The sequence below is a fragment of the Physeter macrocephalus genome, chromosome 11 (genome assembly GCF_002837175.3).
Source record: "Physeter macrocephalus isolate SW-GA chromosome 11, ASM283717v5, whole genome shotgun sequence".
Classification (NCBI taxonomy): Eukaryota; Metazoa; Chordata; class Mammalia; order Artiodactyla; family Physeteridae; genus Physeter; species Physeter macrocephalus.
In genome coordinates this window covers 153880898-153898129 of record NC_041224.1, presented here as the reverse complement: position 1 = coordinate 153898129, position 17232 = coordinate 153880898, and the positions used below count along the sequence as shown (strand labels likewise).

At 43.0% G+C, this 17232-nt stretch overlaps 2 protein-coding genes across 2 annotated transcripts in view; one reads left to right on the top strand and one right to left on the bottom strand.

Moving 5' to 3' along the window:
• Positions 1-16744, top strand: part of HEATR4 (HEAT repeat containing 4) — a 35467-nt gene extending 18723 nt beyond the window's left edge. Inside the window, exons 14-16 of the mRNA XM_028496140.2 lie at positions 838-997; positions 2407-2465; positions 16066-16744. Of these exons, the coding sequence (XP_028351941.1) occupies positions 838-997; positions 2407-2465; positions 16066-16224 (378 nt within the window). The 3' untranslated portion in view covers positions 16225-16744. The remainder of the gene's footprint in view (positions 1-837; positions 998-2406; positions 2466-16065) is intronic.
• On the bottom strand, positions 2497-5701 carry RIOX1 (ribosomal oxygenase 1). Its single transcript, XM_024116032.3, has one exon. It carries the CDS (start codon positions 4555-4557, stop codon positions 2584-2586), a length of 1974 nt encoding a protein of 657 aa, XP_023971800.1. The 5' UTR covers positions 4558-5701; the 3' UTR covers positions 2497-2583.
• Positions 16745-17232: the final 488 nt, after the last annotated feature.

Genomic DNA, 17232 nt, shown 5'->3' with positions numbered 1-17232 from the left:
CTTCCCTTTTTTTCCCCACCATCCTCTAAACCCAAGTTCTTTCTTTTTTGCAGATAGGCATAAAGAAGGAACGAGGGACTGGAATTGGCCCCCTAGATTTTTTTTTTAATTAATTAATTTTTGGGGGCTGCGTTAGGTCTTTGTTGCTGCACAAGGCTTTCTGTAATTGCTGCAAGTGGGGGCTAATCTTCGTTGCGGCACACAGGCTTCTCACTGCTGTGGCTTCTCTTGTTGAGGAGCATGGGCTCTAGGCGCACGGGCTTCAGTAGTTGTGGCTCGCCGGCTCTAGAGCACAGGCTCAGTAGTTGTGGCGCACGGGCTTAGTTGCTCCGTGGCATGTGGGATCTTCCCGGACCAGGGCTCGAACCCATGTCCCCTGCATTGGCAGGCGGATTCTTAACCACTGCGCCACCCACCAGGGAAGTCCCTAGATTTTCTTTTTCCTTCTAAACTTTTCTTAATTCCTAATCTGGGCTCTTTCACCAAAGGAACTCTAGCTGAACAGGTGGTTCTAATTTTTCAAAGCTGTTAGAGGAGATGAAGAAATCAAGGGAAAAGAACTTTAAAAAGGCAAAAGATTCTTCATATAATTCACAAAACCAATTTCACATCAAGCAAGGATTTCTTAGCAGATTCATTTCATCATGCCCACAAAGCTAAAGTAAATTTTTCAATAACAGATGTGAAAAATGTCCAACCAATATCACCAGAAAACAATGTTCAGGCATTTACGTACCACCTAATACTAATAAGCATGATGCAATGCTACTTTATTAACGCTTTTTGATGATTTACAGCCTAGTATAGTTGTTTTTTTCAACATTTGTCCTGATTCAGATTCAAACACTAAGCCAAAAGGAACTGTTGATACAGAAAATATTCAAGATTGAGACAGTCATAGGAAGAGTGAAGGAGGAAGCGAAACGTGTTTCCATGCAACCCAAACAGGGGCAAAAACCACTGAAATTCCATACTTTTCTCCAAAAAACTTTTCAGGGTAAGTTTTCTAGGGGTGAATCCTATGCCTTGACTCCTTTAACAAGGCTTTTCCAGGATTGGATGTTTGGGGACTTAGTTGTGAGCCCTGTAGGGAGAGCCAGGAAAGGACACTTTCTTTTCTTCTTGGCCACCATCCTCTCAGTCCTTCTGTTATCTTTTCCTTGTCCCCCTCCCCCAGGCTCTGATTTGCTATCTGCCCCTTAAAAAAAGAATGATGTAATTCTATCTGAACCAATTTGAAAGTTAGGTCAAAAAAAGGACGCCTTAGAAAAACAAAACAAAAAACTGCCTGTGTATGTCTGGTTAAGCACTCAGAAAAATCCTTGAAGCTTAACCTTGAATAGTAATATTACCTCTGGAAAGTGAGATTATACATACATCTACGCTTTTGCAACTTTAAAAAAAACGATTTCATGAAGTTCTCAGCTTTATATAACTCAACCTATCAGTTACAGTGAAAGGATCTTAAAAGTTCCAGATACAACCTAAATGATGAGGTGTAGACAACAAGCTGTAACAAAACATACTTACAAAATCAGTGTGCCCAGGCGTAGCAGCAGCCTCAGGTCATTCAGCCAGCTGCCCACCAGCCACCACCCCAAACCCAGGTCTTCTGGTTCCAAGTCCAGTGCTCTCTCTGGTACACCAGGCTCTTTTCCACCAACCATGAGAATATTCACTTGCCAGATTTGTGGAACTTTCTTCCAACTGCCAGAAAAAAATGAGAGTGAAAGTAACTTGAACACCAGCCTTCCCTCATGGCCAGCTTGCTACAAGTTGGCTGACTGAGGCCTATGACAGCACAACTAGGTGACATTCTGTCTCTCTGGGAGCAGTGCCAGCCACTGATGCAAGCAAGCACTGAGCAAAACCATAATACACTTTTAAAAACATAATATACTCATAACTTTTCTAATAGGATTGTGCTGTTTGGGGTTCGAGTAACATGATTAAAATGAATAAATTACCCCCAAAGTTGCAGAATTGGCCCCAATCCTACAACTGCCCCAAGTTACCTTTCACCTCAGCTGTTGATTTTCCCTATCGGCCTCCTCCCTCCTCCCACATTTCTTCAAACCATGCCACATAATAACCTAGCCCCAGAAAAAGGAAAACATTCTCTGGCACTTTAATAACTTTTCTAACATTCACACAAACTCAGAGTAACAAACAGGATACTGACCCCAACCCTCCCCCCAAACTGATGAAAGAGAACTCAAATGAAGGATGCAAATTCCAAATAAAAACTTCTAATGTCTCAAGCAGAGTAACACAGCAAATGCCACACAGTACACCGAAGCCTGAGGATGATGATGAAGTTGGTACTCTCAAATGATCAGGAATCAAGTTTACTTCAGAAAAAGCTCCTTCTTCCACCTCCAACTTTTCTTTTACTTTTGTGCCTAGATGAGGTGGTGTTTCCTAGAAGACCGTCTGAGTTCTGTGACACTGAATCAGTCATAAAGGTAAATGTAAGCACAGTGATGGTTATTAAGGTAAGAACGAATTTCTTCCCCCAAAAAAGTGGTGGTGGTAGGAGAGAATCACTACTGTCTTGTTTCTGGCAATCAAGGAGTACCTAGTTCATGTTAGAGGCATCTTGGTGAGCAGCAGCCCCTTGTCATATAACATGGTCGCCAAGGAAAGCTGGTCCTCCACACTGTCGCAGGGCAAGTCCGCTACCCTCACAAACTCTGGGTAGGAGCGGAGCAGGAGTTCCATGGCATCAGCTTGCTGGGGGTATATCTCCAAGCACTTGGGCTCTTCCAGATGATAAACTCGGGAGTTTTCCACTGTATAATAGAGAAACAAATGGCCTCCCTCACCCACCAGCCGAGCTATACCATCCTGAAGCATGTGCACTTCTGTTTCTGTTGTCAACTGGGCCCCCACGTTTACAGGTTCCCCAGCCTCCCAGCGAATTGGGAGCCCATAAACGCTTAGTGCCCTCTCCCTCTCAGTCAACACAGGGGGCAGAGAATCGTGGATGAAGTCTTTGGCTCTCTGGTCAGCCACAGCATCGACAGGGGCAAAGTGTCCCAAGCGGGCAACCAAGACCCGCACTTTCTCCATGAAAGCAGTTCTTCGCGGATCCTTAGACTCCGAATGCTGGGCCCCCATGTAATCCATAAAGTCTCGGGGCAGTCCCCTACGAAACTCCACATTTTCCTCCATTGCAGCCTGCACTGCCAGAGGCAGTACAGCCTCCAGGAAGTCGCCCCAGGTATTGCGCTGGTATGTGGACAAGGTCAGGTGCAGAGAGTGCACTCCATCCTGGCATTCGGCTTGGTGAATGAAGCCTCGGGGAAAATAGAGCAAATCTCCAGGTTCCAGCACCGTCTGCAGCACAGGCTCTCCTAGGTCGTCCTGACTGAAGTTGGGGCTGGATGTCAGGGCTAGTTCCTCGGTTGGAACCCGCGGTCGGTAGACCCGCCAGAGTTTCCTACCTTCCAGCTGCAGCACAAAAGCCTCGATATCGTCGTAGTGGGGGGCAAAGCCCTGCGAGTTGGGGGGCGTGAGGTAAACGTTGGAGCCTGCCATGCTTCCAAACTGCTCCTGGAGCACAGCCAAAAACTGCCACACGGTGGTGGAGAAAGCCTGCGGACAGAGGAGGCGCAGGGAGCAGCCAGCCCGGTACAGGGACCACGCGGCGGCCGGCAGGGCGCGGCCGGGTGGGTTCAGGGTCTCGCGCCGCCCACTGATGTAGCGCGCGGCGTCCAGGTGCTGCCCAAACTGCACCTCCTCGTTGCGCAGCATTGAGTCCAGGTCGGCGGTAGAGAAAAGACCCTGGTAGTAGGTGTGGTCTTGCCGCCGCACCAGCACAGCCTCGCGCTCCCATAGGCGCCGGTAGAAATGGTCGGGCGGCATGGGCGCGATGAGCCACTCGAAGAGGCGCGCCGCCCGCCGCCGGCTGCTGGGGATGCGGTTCAGCTCAGCCAAGACGCGCTGCAACGGGGAGTCCCAGGGCAGCTCCCCGCCCGCGCTTTCCCCCTGCGGCCCAGACAGCGTCGCTGGAGCCACGGACAGCTGGGCGGCCGCCAAGTGCTGGGCAGAGCACAGCACGGCCGAGGTCTCCACCAAGCGCGGCGGGGGGCCCGAGGCCTGCACCAGGCGTGCCGGCAGGGCGGATGCCTCCACCAGGCGCGCCGGCGGGGTCTGCGCTTCTACCAAGCGCGCCGGCAGGGTCTGCGCCTCCACCAGGGCGCGGGGAGTCTGCAGGGAGCGGGATGCGGGCGAGGCCTCTAACAGCTCCGCGGGCCCGAGGTGGCCGTACGGCTCCCGCCGGGTCACATCCGACAGGGCCGCCGCCCCTCCAGCCGGCGGGTCCCTGGGATCGTCGACCATCGACTCCACCCTCGAGTCCTCCGAGTCCTCGCTCGGCAACGCCTGGGCCCTCAGCGCGGCTATCCGGGACGCGACACTTCTCCTCAGCTGCCTTCGGATCTTCCTGGGCCTCAGGGTCAGGGCCAGGACCGACCCGCTATGTGGCTGTGGCTGGCGCCGGCGCCTCAACCGCCCGCGCCTCAGCAGCCCAGCGCTAGCCCGGAGCCCGTCCATGGTCCAACCCTCTCCCGAGCCCGGCGGGAGATGGCGAGAAGCCGGCTCAGACAGGCGGCTTCCGCAGTGTACTCTGGGAAGGGGGTGGGCCTCCAGCCGCCTCTGGGTTGTCCCCGCCCACCATTCTTCCGCCGGCGCCTCCGGCTGGCCCCGTTACAGAATGTTAATTCAGGGCTTCCCTGGTGGCACAGTGGTTGAGAGTCCGCCTGCCGATGTAGGGGACGTAGGTTCGTGCCCCGGTCCAGGAAGATCCCATATGCCGCTCGGCCCGTGAGCCATGGCCGCTGAGCTTGTGCGTCCGGAGCCTGTGTTCCACAACGGGAGAGACCACAACAGTAAGAGGCCCGCGTACCGCCAAAAAAAAAAAGAAAATGTTAATTCAATGCATGGCTTCCCCCTAGAGCGGCGGAGTCCCTGCCAAATTAACACGGATTCCATATTTAGGGGGCAGTTTACAAATCAAGTTGCCAGGGACTCCGGGAGAAAGAAAGCTACTGAACTTTCTCCTTCTAGTGTCTGCAAATTGCAGTGTTCCTCGGGAGGTCCCCGTTTCTGAAAAACACGTTCCCCAGCAGCTTTGCATGAGAAAGCGCACAATTCTTGGTTTCAAGGAATGCCCTCAAAGTTCTAGGTTCAAACTTCGGTCCACCTGGGTCTCTCTATAGACTGATTGAAGACCTAAATTCCTCCGCCTAACTTCCCTTCCTCCTCTCTCCATTACAAATTTTCAGTCATTGCTCTCTCTCTGAAAATGAAGCTACAGACTTTTCTACTTGTATTCTTTTTTTATTTTACTTTTTTAATTTAACAAATGTTTACTGACTACTAAGTGACAGACATTGCGATGGCATCGGGGTAACAATCATAAACAAGACAATGAAACAGACTATCACCTGCCTTCATGGGACTTAACGTTTCAGAGGACACGATCAACCTGCAAGGAAATGCACACTTTCCTTTTTCTTCCCTTCATCTTTGCTAGTTCAATCCAGCTCAAACTTCAAGTTCATCTCCAAGGCTACTTCTTAATTAAACTGGAAAGGCATATTTTCTGACTTAATAATTCCATATTCAATGAACATATGCTGACTCTACCTGCCCAGCATCCACCCCGGCCATCCCCTCCCCCGCCACCCCCCCCCCCCCAAGAAAGACACTGAATTTCCTTTGGAGAACCATCCTGTGCTGGGGCTCCACTTGGTCTCCAGAAGTGCTGCAGAACACAGTGAATGCTTCCAGACTGTGGAAGGCCTGGAGCATCAGTGGAATCCCGTATCCTAAGACCACAATGGTTGGCTTGTGCTTAACCAAGTGACCCAAGTTTCTCCAGTCAAAGTGACTCAAAGGAGCTTCACTATACAGACAGGCTGCCTAAGATTCTTTTTAGAGTCCACGTCTAGTGTTATCCTACTTCACAATGTCTTGAGAGGTGACCATATGCCAGGCACTCTTGTAGACACCGGGGATGCAGAGGTGAGCGATATCCTCACTGTTTTTGGTGGCAGTTGAGCGTCCATCCAAGAAATTTCCTGCGTCCCCGAGCTGCTGCGGGAAACCAACTCTGAGTCCCACGTGTTCTCTCCGAGCTGCCCATGATGTTTAGGAAGAGCTGCGCGCAGCGTCTTGGTCCAGGGGAACTTTGGTCCCTCATCAAGCCAGTTCACTCTGGCAGCAGGGGTGGGGAGGGGGCCGACCTGCGCCTCCTCAGGGGAATCGGGGCCATTCTTGTATTCTTGGTAACTGCCCTTCCCACCCCCTCTGGGATTTTGTTTTATTAGCTACAACTTCTCTCTCCAGAATCTTCAAACTCACCTCCTCTGAACCTTAAATCGATTTATTAAATCTGGGCCTCTCATTAACAGGCACTGTGGTAGGCATGAGGGTGCAATTGTCGAGAACATGGTCACTGTCCCCATGTAACTGTTGTTGCTTTATACATAAAGATTACTTGTCTTCATCTGAATCATTTATGATAGATTACCAGGAATGTAATTGCTGGGTCAATTTAATTTTTGTGATTATTATAGGGCAAGATAATTTTTGTGATTATTATAGGTTTTACTGAACTCCCTCCCAAAGAGTTTACAACCTTGCAAGCAATTATGAGCAGGTTAGACTACATGGCCTCTAGGGCCTTTTCTGTGGTTCTATTTGATCTCTCAATCCTCTTCCTCACATTCCTATCCAAACCCTTGAAAAAGCATTTAGATTTTACCCCTACCCAGGTGTCACATCTACCCTTTTAATATCTCACATGGTCTATTACAGTGGTCCTCAAGTGGGGGCAATTTTGCCTCCCCAGGGAACACTTTCAAATATCGTATATTAACACATATATGTGGAATCTGAAAAAATTGGTATAGACGATTTTATTTACAAAGCAGAAATAGAGACACAGACATAGAGAACAAACCTATGGATACCAAGGGGGAAATGGGGAGGGGGTTGGGATGAACTGGGAGATTGGGATTGACAATGTATACACTATTGATACTATGTATAAAATAGATTACTAACGAGAACCTACTGTATAGCACAGGGAACTCTACTCAATGCTCTGTGGTGACCTAAAGGGGAAGGAAATCCAAAAAAGAGGGGATATATGTATACATATAGGTGATTCACTTTGCTGTACAGTAAAAACTAACACAACACTGTAAAGCAACTATACTCCAATAATGATTAAGATGAAAAATAAAAAGAAATTGCAAACTCTCCGGGCAGCTCAACATGTGGGCTTATACTGGGCCTTGATGGGAAACAATGTTGCTGGTTTCCACTGCCATACTCTCTGGAACTCAAAACAAGAGACCTGATCAAGAATAGGAGAGAAACTTCAGTTCAAGAAAGAAGCTTTTTGACCTAATCAAACGTATAAGCTTTTGCACAGCAAAGGAGACCATAAACAAAATGAAAAGACAACCTACGTAATGGGAGAAAATATTTGCAAATGATGTGACCAACAAGGGCTTAATTTCCAAAATATACAAACAGCTCATACAGCTAAATATTAAAAAAACAAAAAACACAATCAAAAAATGGGCAGAGGGACTTCCCTGGTAGTCCAGTGGGTAAGACTCGGCACTCCCAGTGCAGGGGGCCTGGGTTCGATCCCTGGTCGGGGAACTAGATCCCGCATGCATGCCACAACTAAGAAGTCCACATGCCGCAACTAGAAGATCCCACATGCTGCAACGAAGATCCCGTGTGCTGCCACTAAGACCCAGCACAGCCAAAATAAATAAATAAAAATAAATAAATCTTTCTTAAAAAATGGGCAGAACACCTAAATAGATATTTCTCCAAAGAAGACATACAGATGGCCAAAAGGCACATGAACAGGTGTTCAACATCACTAATTATTAGAGAAATGCAAATCAAAACTACAATGAGGTATCACCTCACACCAGTCAGAATGGCCATCATCAAAAAGTCTACGAATAATAAATGCTGGAGAGGGTGTGGAGAAAAGGGAACCCTCCTACACTGTAGGAGGGACTATAAGTTGGTGCAGCCACTATGGAGAACAGTATGGAGGGTCCTTAAAAAACTAAAAATAGAGCTACCATATGATCCTGCAATCCCACCCCTGGGTGGATATATCCAGAAAAGACAAAAACTCTATTTCGAAAAGATACATTCACCCCAATGTTCATAGCAGCACTATTTACAAGAGCCAAGACATGGAAGCAACCTAAGTGTCCAAAAACAAATGAATGGATAAAGAATATGTGGTGTGTGTATATATATATATATATATATATATATATGCCATAAAAAAGAATGAAATTATGCCATTTGGAGCAACATGGATGGACCTAGAGATTATCATACTAAGTGAAGTAAGTCAGACAAAGACAAATATCATATATCACTTATATGTGGAATCTAAAAAAAATGATACAAAGGAACTTATTTACAAAACAGAAATAGACTCACAGACATAGAAAACAGACGTATGGTTACCAAAGGGGAACGGGGGGAAGAGGGATAAATTAGGATCTTGAGATTAAGATTAAGATTAATATACACATTACTGTATATAAAATAGATAAACACCAAAGTCCTACTGTTTAGCACAGGGAATTAGGGAATTATATTCAATACCTGTAATAACCTATAATGGAAAAGAATCTGAAAAAGAATATGTATATATCAGAATCACTTTGCTGTACACCAGAAACTAGCACAACCTTATAAATCAACTATATTTCAAAAAAAAAAAGGAAAGAAAGAAGGCTTTTAATTCTACCTAGTGGGCCTTCTACATTGCCTCCCAAATGTTTTGCAAACTGCTTTGGGGAAAGTAATAAATGTTTGTGATTTAAAAAAAAAATGGTCCACATCAAAAAAATCTTAAATAAAAAAAATACCCTTATTAAAGCCCATTTCACATTCCATCTCCTCCCCAAGGGCTCTCCCATCTCCCTAGTCACAGGAGAACTTTGGCCCTTTCACATTGCTTTAGCACATTGTGCATGTATTGGTGTATTATATATTTGTCAGATTCCTTCTTAAACTTCCTAAACTGTAAACTCCTTCAAGAAAAGGACTTCCTTATGCCTCTTTCTCTTGCTTTTAGCACACTGCTCTTCACAGAAAAGATGCACAGGAAATGTTTGTGGGAAGCAGACCAACCAGAATTGAGTCCCTGCTACTCATTATCTGTGGCATTAGCTCAGTCAAGTTACTCTCTCAGATCTCGGTAATCTCATCTGTAATGTAGGAATAGTCATTGAACATACTTCTTCATAGATGTATGGAGAAAATAATGTTTTGTTGTGAGGATAAAATAATGCATGCAAGGCACTTAGCACAGGATCTGGTACAGATCTAAACACTTAAAAAATTGTAGCTATAATTTATTATTATGGAGCAAGGACCTGTATGATGGCTTTTGTGCCTCTGGCCTAGTTCAGAGAAACTAGGAGTGGGGGAGTCAGAGAAGCTCCTGAATTGGCCAGGATGACAGCATGGGATGGGAAGATTAAGATTATTTTTGCCTGTGCCCTGTGGAAGTTTACATGGGTCAGTGGGACTGTTTCAGACAAGGCCATCGTGTGAGGTATCGCTCTGCACAAAGTTACCTGGCCAAGGGCTAGAGTAGGGTCTAAAACCAACCGATGTTATCCTCAAAAGTCCTGTGCCCTACTCTAGGGCTGCAGTGTCTGGAGGAAGGGCCAGCAGAGGGCGAGCCCTCTTCCTAATTGACATACAGGCTGTGTGTGCTGGCCAGACCCTGATATCAGATTCCCCAGGGAAATATTGAAAAGGGCAGGTCAAGGATGTCACTGGGAGGTTTCATTGCTTTTTCAAAGGGAGCGGTTTTCAATAGACAGTGGAACACATCCTGTAGTGAACTGGGAGGATGAGCTATGCTGCTCTGCTGGCAAAGCTGGGTAACACTGGGCTTAGCTAGACGAGAGCTGTAAATTTGTCTTTTCCACATCCTGTACAATCTCTCCTCCTCTTAGTCTTTCCTGTGACCTCATCCTTTTCTTCTTTCAACATTTTGTGATTTCCTTAAGTAAAGAATGTTGTTGCTATCTGTCTTCTAGTTTCCCTTGTGACTGGGAGACACCTTTTGGAGACTGACTTACTTTTAATTTCATCATTTTCCTGTGGCTCTACTTAGTTCAACAAAAGCAGCTATTAATAAGCATTTTCAGAAATATATTTACTGGGACTTCCCTGGTGGCGCAGTGGTTAAGAATCCGCCTGCCAATGCAGGGGACATAGGTTCGATCCCTTATCCAGGAAGATCCCACGTGCCACAGGGCAACTAAGCCCGAGCGCCACAACTACTGAGCCTGCACACCTAGAGCCCATGTTCTGCAACAAGAGAAGCCACCTCAACAAGAAACCTGCGCACCGCAACGAAGAGTAGCCCCCGCTCCTCGCTGCAACTAGAGAAAGACTGCGCACAGCAACGAAGACCCAACGCAGCCAAGAAAAATAAAGAAAAAGAAAAAGAAATATATTTACTGGCATGGAATAATGTTCTCAATATATCACTGAATAAGAAAAAAAGCAGACAAAATAAGTATTACGGTAAGATCCCATTTGGGAGATATATATGTGTGTGTCGACATGTATGTGTATTTCTATCTATCTATACATCCATCCATATATACGTACTACTGAAAAAAGTTTGGGAGTTTTTATGCCACAATATTTAACAGTGATCGTCTTTAGATGGTGGGATTCCAGGTGATTTTTATTTTCTTCTTCTTTGCATATTTGCATGGTCTGGGTTTTCTACATTGTACATATCATTTGTGCAATTAAAAATATAGTGGTTTTTTTGGAATTCCCTAGCAGTCCAGTGGTTAGGACTCCGTGCTTCCACTGCAGGGGCATGGGTTCCATCCCTGGTTGGGGAACTAAAATCCCGCAAGCTGCGGGGCATGGCCAAAAAAAAAAGAAAAACATATATAGTGTTTTTTTAAACAAACGTCACTCTCCCTAATTCATTTCATTTCTTCTGATCTCTAATCATTGCTTGCCTTGCTCTTATTTTTTTGAATTGATATTATCCTTGTTTAGTGAAAGAAATTTGACATTGAGATTATAGAAGTTACTAATTGTTCATCAGAGAAGCTGCTGTAGAGAAGAGGTTGAATAGAGCCAATTCCATGTTTAAATCTACATAGAATGATCTGAATCCTCTCAGAAAAGTTATCTCCCCCACCAAATCCCATTGTTAGATAGTTATACCTTTGGATAAGTCATTGCCTTTTTCTTTCATTCTTTTTTTTTTTTGCGGTACGGGGGTCTCTCACTGCTGTGGCCTCTCCCGTTGCGGAGCACAGGCTCCGGACGCACAGGCCCAGCGGCCATGGCTCACGGGCCCAGCCGCTCCGCGGCATGTGGGATCCTCCCGGACCGGGGCACGAACCCGTGTCCCCTGCATTGGCAGGCGGACTCTCAACCACTGCGCCACCAGGGAAGCCCTCATTCATTCTTTATTTAAAATTCAAATACACTGGGAAGGTGTATTAATTTGCCAGGGCTGCCATAACAAAGTACCACAGACTGGCTGACTTGAACAACAGAAGTTTATTTTCAGACAACAATTTCTGGAGGCTAGAAGTCCGAGATCAGGGTGTTGACAGGGCTGTTTTCTGGGGCCTCTCTCCTTGGCTTGTGGATGACTGCCTTCTCCCAATCTTTATATGGTCTTCCCTCTGTACAATTCTGTGTTAAAACTTCTCCTTTTTATAAGAACATCAGTCATATTAGATTAGGGTCCATTCTTACAATCTCATTTTAACTTAATAACCTCTTTAAAGACCCTATCTTCAAATACAGTCACATTCTGAGGTACTGGGGGTTAGAACTTCAACACATGAATTTTGGGAGACACAATTTATCCCGTAACAGAGGGGTGATATATACTAAGTCACAAATTCCTTTAAGCACTTTTCCTTTTTGAAGGAAGGATAACATGATAAGTTATTGAAAGGGGGATAGGGAGAAAAAGAAATTAAAGAAAAAAGAAAAACAAGTGTCCAGGGTAGTGATTCTCAGCCCAAGATGCTTTTGCCCCCCCTGCCTTCCAGGGGACATTTGGCAATATCAAGAGGCAGTTTTGGTTGTCACAACAGGGGAGATGCTACTGGCATCTAATGCGTAGAGGCCAGAGATGCTGCTAAACATCCTACAATGTATAGTACAGCCCCACAACAAAGAATTATCCGGCTCTAAATGTACCAAGGTTGAGAAACCCTAGGATAAACTTTTGGATGACTTCATCAACATAAAAATGTGAATATCTTTGATCCAGTAATACTGCTTCTAGGAATCTATCCTACAAAAATATTCACCCATGTGTACAAACATATATAGATATAGAGATAGAGAGAGAGATAGAGACAGAGATATATACAGATGCTCATTGCTTATCATTTCAAAATTGGAAATGACTCAAATGTCGACTAAGTTTCAAGAATTCTTGTTAAAAATAATGACTAGGAAAGATGTTGAAAATATATTATAAACTGAAAAATCAAATTGCAGAACAATATATATGTTGTCCCTTTTTAAAAAAATCCATATACATTTATATATAGTTTCTTTAAAACCACATATGTTGTATTTGTGTGTGTGACTAAACAGTTGAATATCTGAAGTCAGAGGTTGCCTCTGGGGAATGGCATTATTGGCAATAGAAGAACTTTCATGTTTAACTTTATACATTTCTGAATAATTTTGCTTAGGACCTCAAGGATATAGGACTTTGTTTTGGCAAATGTGAGACAGATTACAGTCTAACTTTGAGACTACTAACTCACTAATTTGTAAAACTATTTTATCAAATTACTGTAAATTAGGGATCAACAAATTATAACTCTCAGGCCAAATGTGGCCTGACTCCTGTTTTTACACACCCTGTGGACTAAGAATGATTTTCATAGTTTTAAATGGTTGAAAAAAATCAAAAGAAGAAGAATATTTTCTGAAATAAAATTTGTACAAAACTCAAATTTCAGTGCCCACAGATAAATTTTATTGGAATACAACCACACTTATTCATTACAAACGGTCTGTGGCTACTCTCATACTACAATAGCAGAGCTGAGCAGTTTTGACACAGGCCATCAGGCCCACAAAGCCTAAAATATATACTATTAATATTTGGCCCTTCACAGAAGTCTGCCAAGTCCTGCAGTACATCATGTACGATGCTGTCTAGGATGTTGAACTTCCAACTCTTTTGCTCATGGACGCTTTAAAAGAATTGTGAAAAGCTATGTCACCTCTTCACCTTTTTTCATTGACATCAAACATTTTTTTAAGTTTAAATAGACACAAAGTGTCTAATTTCTAACATCTACATAGTACAGCATTTATATATATTGATATTTTAAATTAAAACGGTTACATCACTTTAAAATGCATCCAACTAAATCTATAACAGTTTGATACCTACCATCATCCATTTAAAAAAATTATAAAATAAACAAGCTCTTCTTTGAAGTTGAAAATTTAATATCTTTTTTAAGCTTACATTTCCATTTTGAAATAACTTCCAGACAGAATTTTATTCTAATATACTATATGTTTATGCTTGAAAATATTTTTCATCATCATAACACTGTCTGTAACAAAAATATGTATTTAAATTGAGGTCACAGTTATATTTTCTTGTCATAGTCTGGGTTTTTCCTGGGATTCCCTGACCTCCTAAATGATTGTTTTTTAATTTGTATTCATTAAGTTTCATTCTTGTGCTGTATAGTTCTACGGGTTTTCGCAAATGCATAATGCCATGTATCCACCATTTCAGCATCATGCAGAATAGTTTAACCATGCTAAAAATCTTCTGTCCTTCCTCTTTTCCATCCTCTCTTCCTCCCTGCAAACAACTGACAATCAATGATCTTCTTATTATCTCTGTAGTTCTGCCTTTTCCAGAATGTCATATAATTAAAATCATACATAGGTAGCCTTTTTAGGCTAACCTGTTTCACTTAGCAATACATATTCAAGGAGGTTCACCCAAGTCTTTTGTGGCTTGAGAGATTATTTCTTGTCTGTGAACAATATTTCATTGTATGGATGTACCACAGTTTGTTTTTCATTTCACCTACTGAAGGTTGATTCTAGTTTTTAATGATTATGAATAAAATTGCTACAAACATTCATGTGCAGGTGAGACTTACTCTTTATTATGACTTCATTTTTCATTTTAAGTATAATATTCAAAGAATATAATACAAGTAATTGACAGAGAAATACATCTTGAAAGTCAAAATTAAAAGTTAAAATGATATGGCCCATCACAATTGATTTATTCAATTTTTTAAGTAATGAAAAACAAGATAATAAATAATGTGTTGGTTCTTATTACTTAAATAGCAAAAATACAATATAATATGTAGCTGAAATTGTCAGTTATTTGTGAAATAAGAAATACTATACAAGGCATGGTGTTCTTTCTGCATATATTGAAGTGGGCATGTATCAAACTTTGGGGTTAGGCTTTTGAGATTAATTAAAGAATAGTCAAGTATGGATTGGCCAAAAAGTTCGTTCGGGTTTTTGTACATCTTGTGGGAAAAACCCAAATGAACTTTTTGGCCGACCCAATTTAAAAAATCAGAAATAATACCATTAAATTCATTAGACATCATAATTAAATTTTTCCTATTTATTTAATGAAGGAGGAAGATATATACATACACAAGGGACTTCCCTGGCGGTCCAGTGGTTAAGACTCCATGCTTCCACTGCAGGAGGCACAGCTTTCATCCCTTGTTGGGGAACTAAGATCCTGCATGCTTCACAGCATGGCCAAAAAATAAATTAATTAAATTAAATTTTAAAAAAATTCACCATTTGTAGTACCACTACAGGTTTGCTCCCTGCAAATACACAATTCTGATGTATTCTATTTTGCTTGATTCCTATCACAAAAGAAAAACATGGTGCATTTATTTATAATGCAGTTTTCCTGCACCGCCACATTCTGGTAAGGAGCTCCAAAGACTGCAAAAATTCCAAATTTAAACCTGGTCTTTTTGTCAATGTAGGTGATAGTAAGTATTTTAGTTAACAATTTGGGGACTTCCCTGGTGGTCCAGTGATTAAGACTCTGTGCTCCCAATGCAGGAACTCCGGGTTCGATCCCTCGTCAGGGAAATAGATCCCTCATGCCACAACTGAGACCCGGTGCGGCCAAGTCAATAAATATATATATATTTTAAAAAACAGTTTATTAGCTTGATTTTTAAAGAATATTTATTTGGCTTCGCCCAGTCTTAGAAGATCCTGCGGCACGCCAGATCTTTTAGTTGCGGCATGCGGGATCTAGTTCCCTGACCAGGGATCAAACCGGGCCCCCTGCATTGGGAGTCTTAGCCACTGGACCACCAGGGAAATCCCCGCTAGCTTGATTTATAACTTTTAAATATTTAGATGTTTAGTAAATGGGATTCCATTTGTACTTTGGCCCTAAGCTAAGAATACATTTGGGAATGAGATAGATAACTCATAATAGAGTAATACAGAAACCTAGATTAACATTAGAACAGCCTAGATTCCTGGGAACGGTTTAACCTAGGTACAAACTCAACCGTGGCCATCACTACTTTCGTTTATAAGGTGAAAATAGAGCAGTGCTGTGTCCCCAGGGGCTGTTCACCCTGAGTGAATCCACCTTAGCACACATAAAGAATAAAGCTCTTTAGTCATTGCTACTACAGTTCCCATAGCTGCTGCTACTACTACATATTAATAAAGACATAGAAAACACAGGCTAACCCCAAAGATCACCATGTGGAGGTCCAAGCCTTGGGTGGGAAATTCAGGCATATTCTCCACATTAGGCTGCTGACTGCAATCAAAAGAGGCAGGTCTTGGACTCATAGATTCTATTCTCTTATTTATTATGGCAGTTCACAGAGCTATTCTGATAAAACCATGGCTGAAGAGGCTTTCTCTTTGGAATTTGTCACATGAGACCACATTTTGCACATGTGCTCACATGTTAATATCTCTCTGCAGCCTGTGAGGCCCCGCACACCAAATCCCTGGTCACAGAGTCCAGTCCCAGGCCTAAACACAAGAAGCAGAGGTCATTCATCACTTGTCAAAGATCTACGCACTGCCGGGGAAAAAAGGATTGCGATGGGACCATTTGGATCTGACAACCAAGATCTCTAGCTAAGTAAAAACTCAAGTTTTTTCCAGGGTCATGTCCTCTTCCCCTAGAAGGAAAGGTAATTATTTCTAGGATGAGCCCTTCTCTTGCTCCAAGACACAGGCAGCGGTAGACCTAGTCACATTCTTCTCTTTAACTGATGTTGTGTAATCTCTTTGTCATTATGTTTATAAAGAAAAATCTGTTTAACAGTAAACCTGGCTCTTTAATGTGCACCATTTACACAGAGGGTTAAAGAAAATTGACATCACATTAGGTGACAGTCCATATTTTTCATAACCCAGAAAAGTCATATACTAAATATAGGTCAGAACTCCAAATTTTACTAGAATAGAAATATTCAAAGACCCAGAATCTTTTGTAAGCTATACAAAGAGCCCTTTGAAACCCAAACTAGAATCCCATCAGTCTAGGAAAGAAAATCTTAAGTGATGTTTACTGTCTACAAGTCTAGTCTTGTTCTAGAGCAAGTTCTTTAACTGCAGCCCAGAAGGCAATAAGGAAGCCATGTTACTAGACTGTTACAAGAAAACAGAGCTAGTACAATATTTTCCACCTTGTACTGCGTGGGTGGGTGTGAACACTTTTAGATCCCTAGGAAGCATTGCTGCAGTTTCACAAGGCAGATTAGCAATTCTCATGAGCCTCCTTAATGTACTTAATGCTTAAAAGATTAAGGCATCATGGGAGAGTTACAAACTGTATCTGTATCCTAAGCTGGGATCCTGTAAGAGCACACAATACCCAAAAAACTGCCATGGAAGAGGAAAGATCCAGAACTCATAGTAGTGTGCATCCAGCTTTCTTTCCTAAATATTGATTGCTGTTTACACCCTAAATAGCTTTGGGACATTCAGTGATTAAAATAAAGCCAATATGAATCTCTCTCTCCATTTTTCTCCCCCTAATCAGATCCTCTCTTCTGGTTGCACTGTTATGATCAGAAATATAAAAAGCAATAATTTCCACTATGAACACCTAGCAGCTATTGAACATGGGGGAAAAAAGAA

What these genes read in the sequence shown, in the direction of transcription:
- RIOX1 (XM_024116032.3), bottom strand. Translation starts at nt 4,557, where the DNA reads ATGGACGGGCTCCGGGCTAGCGCTGGGCTGCTGAGGCGCGGGCGGTTG.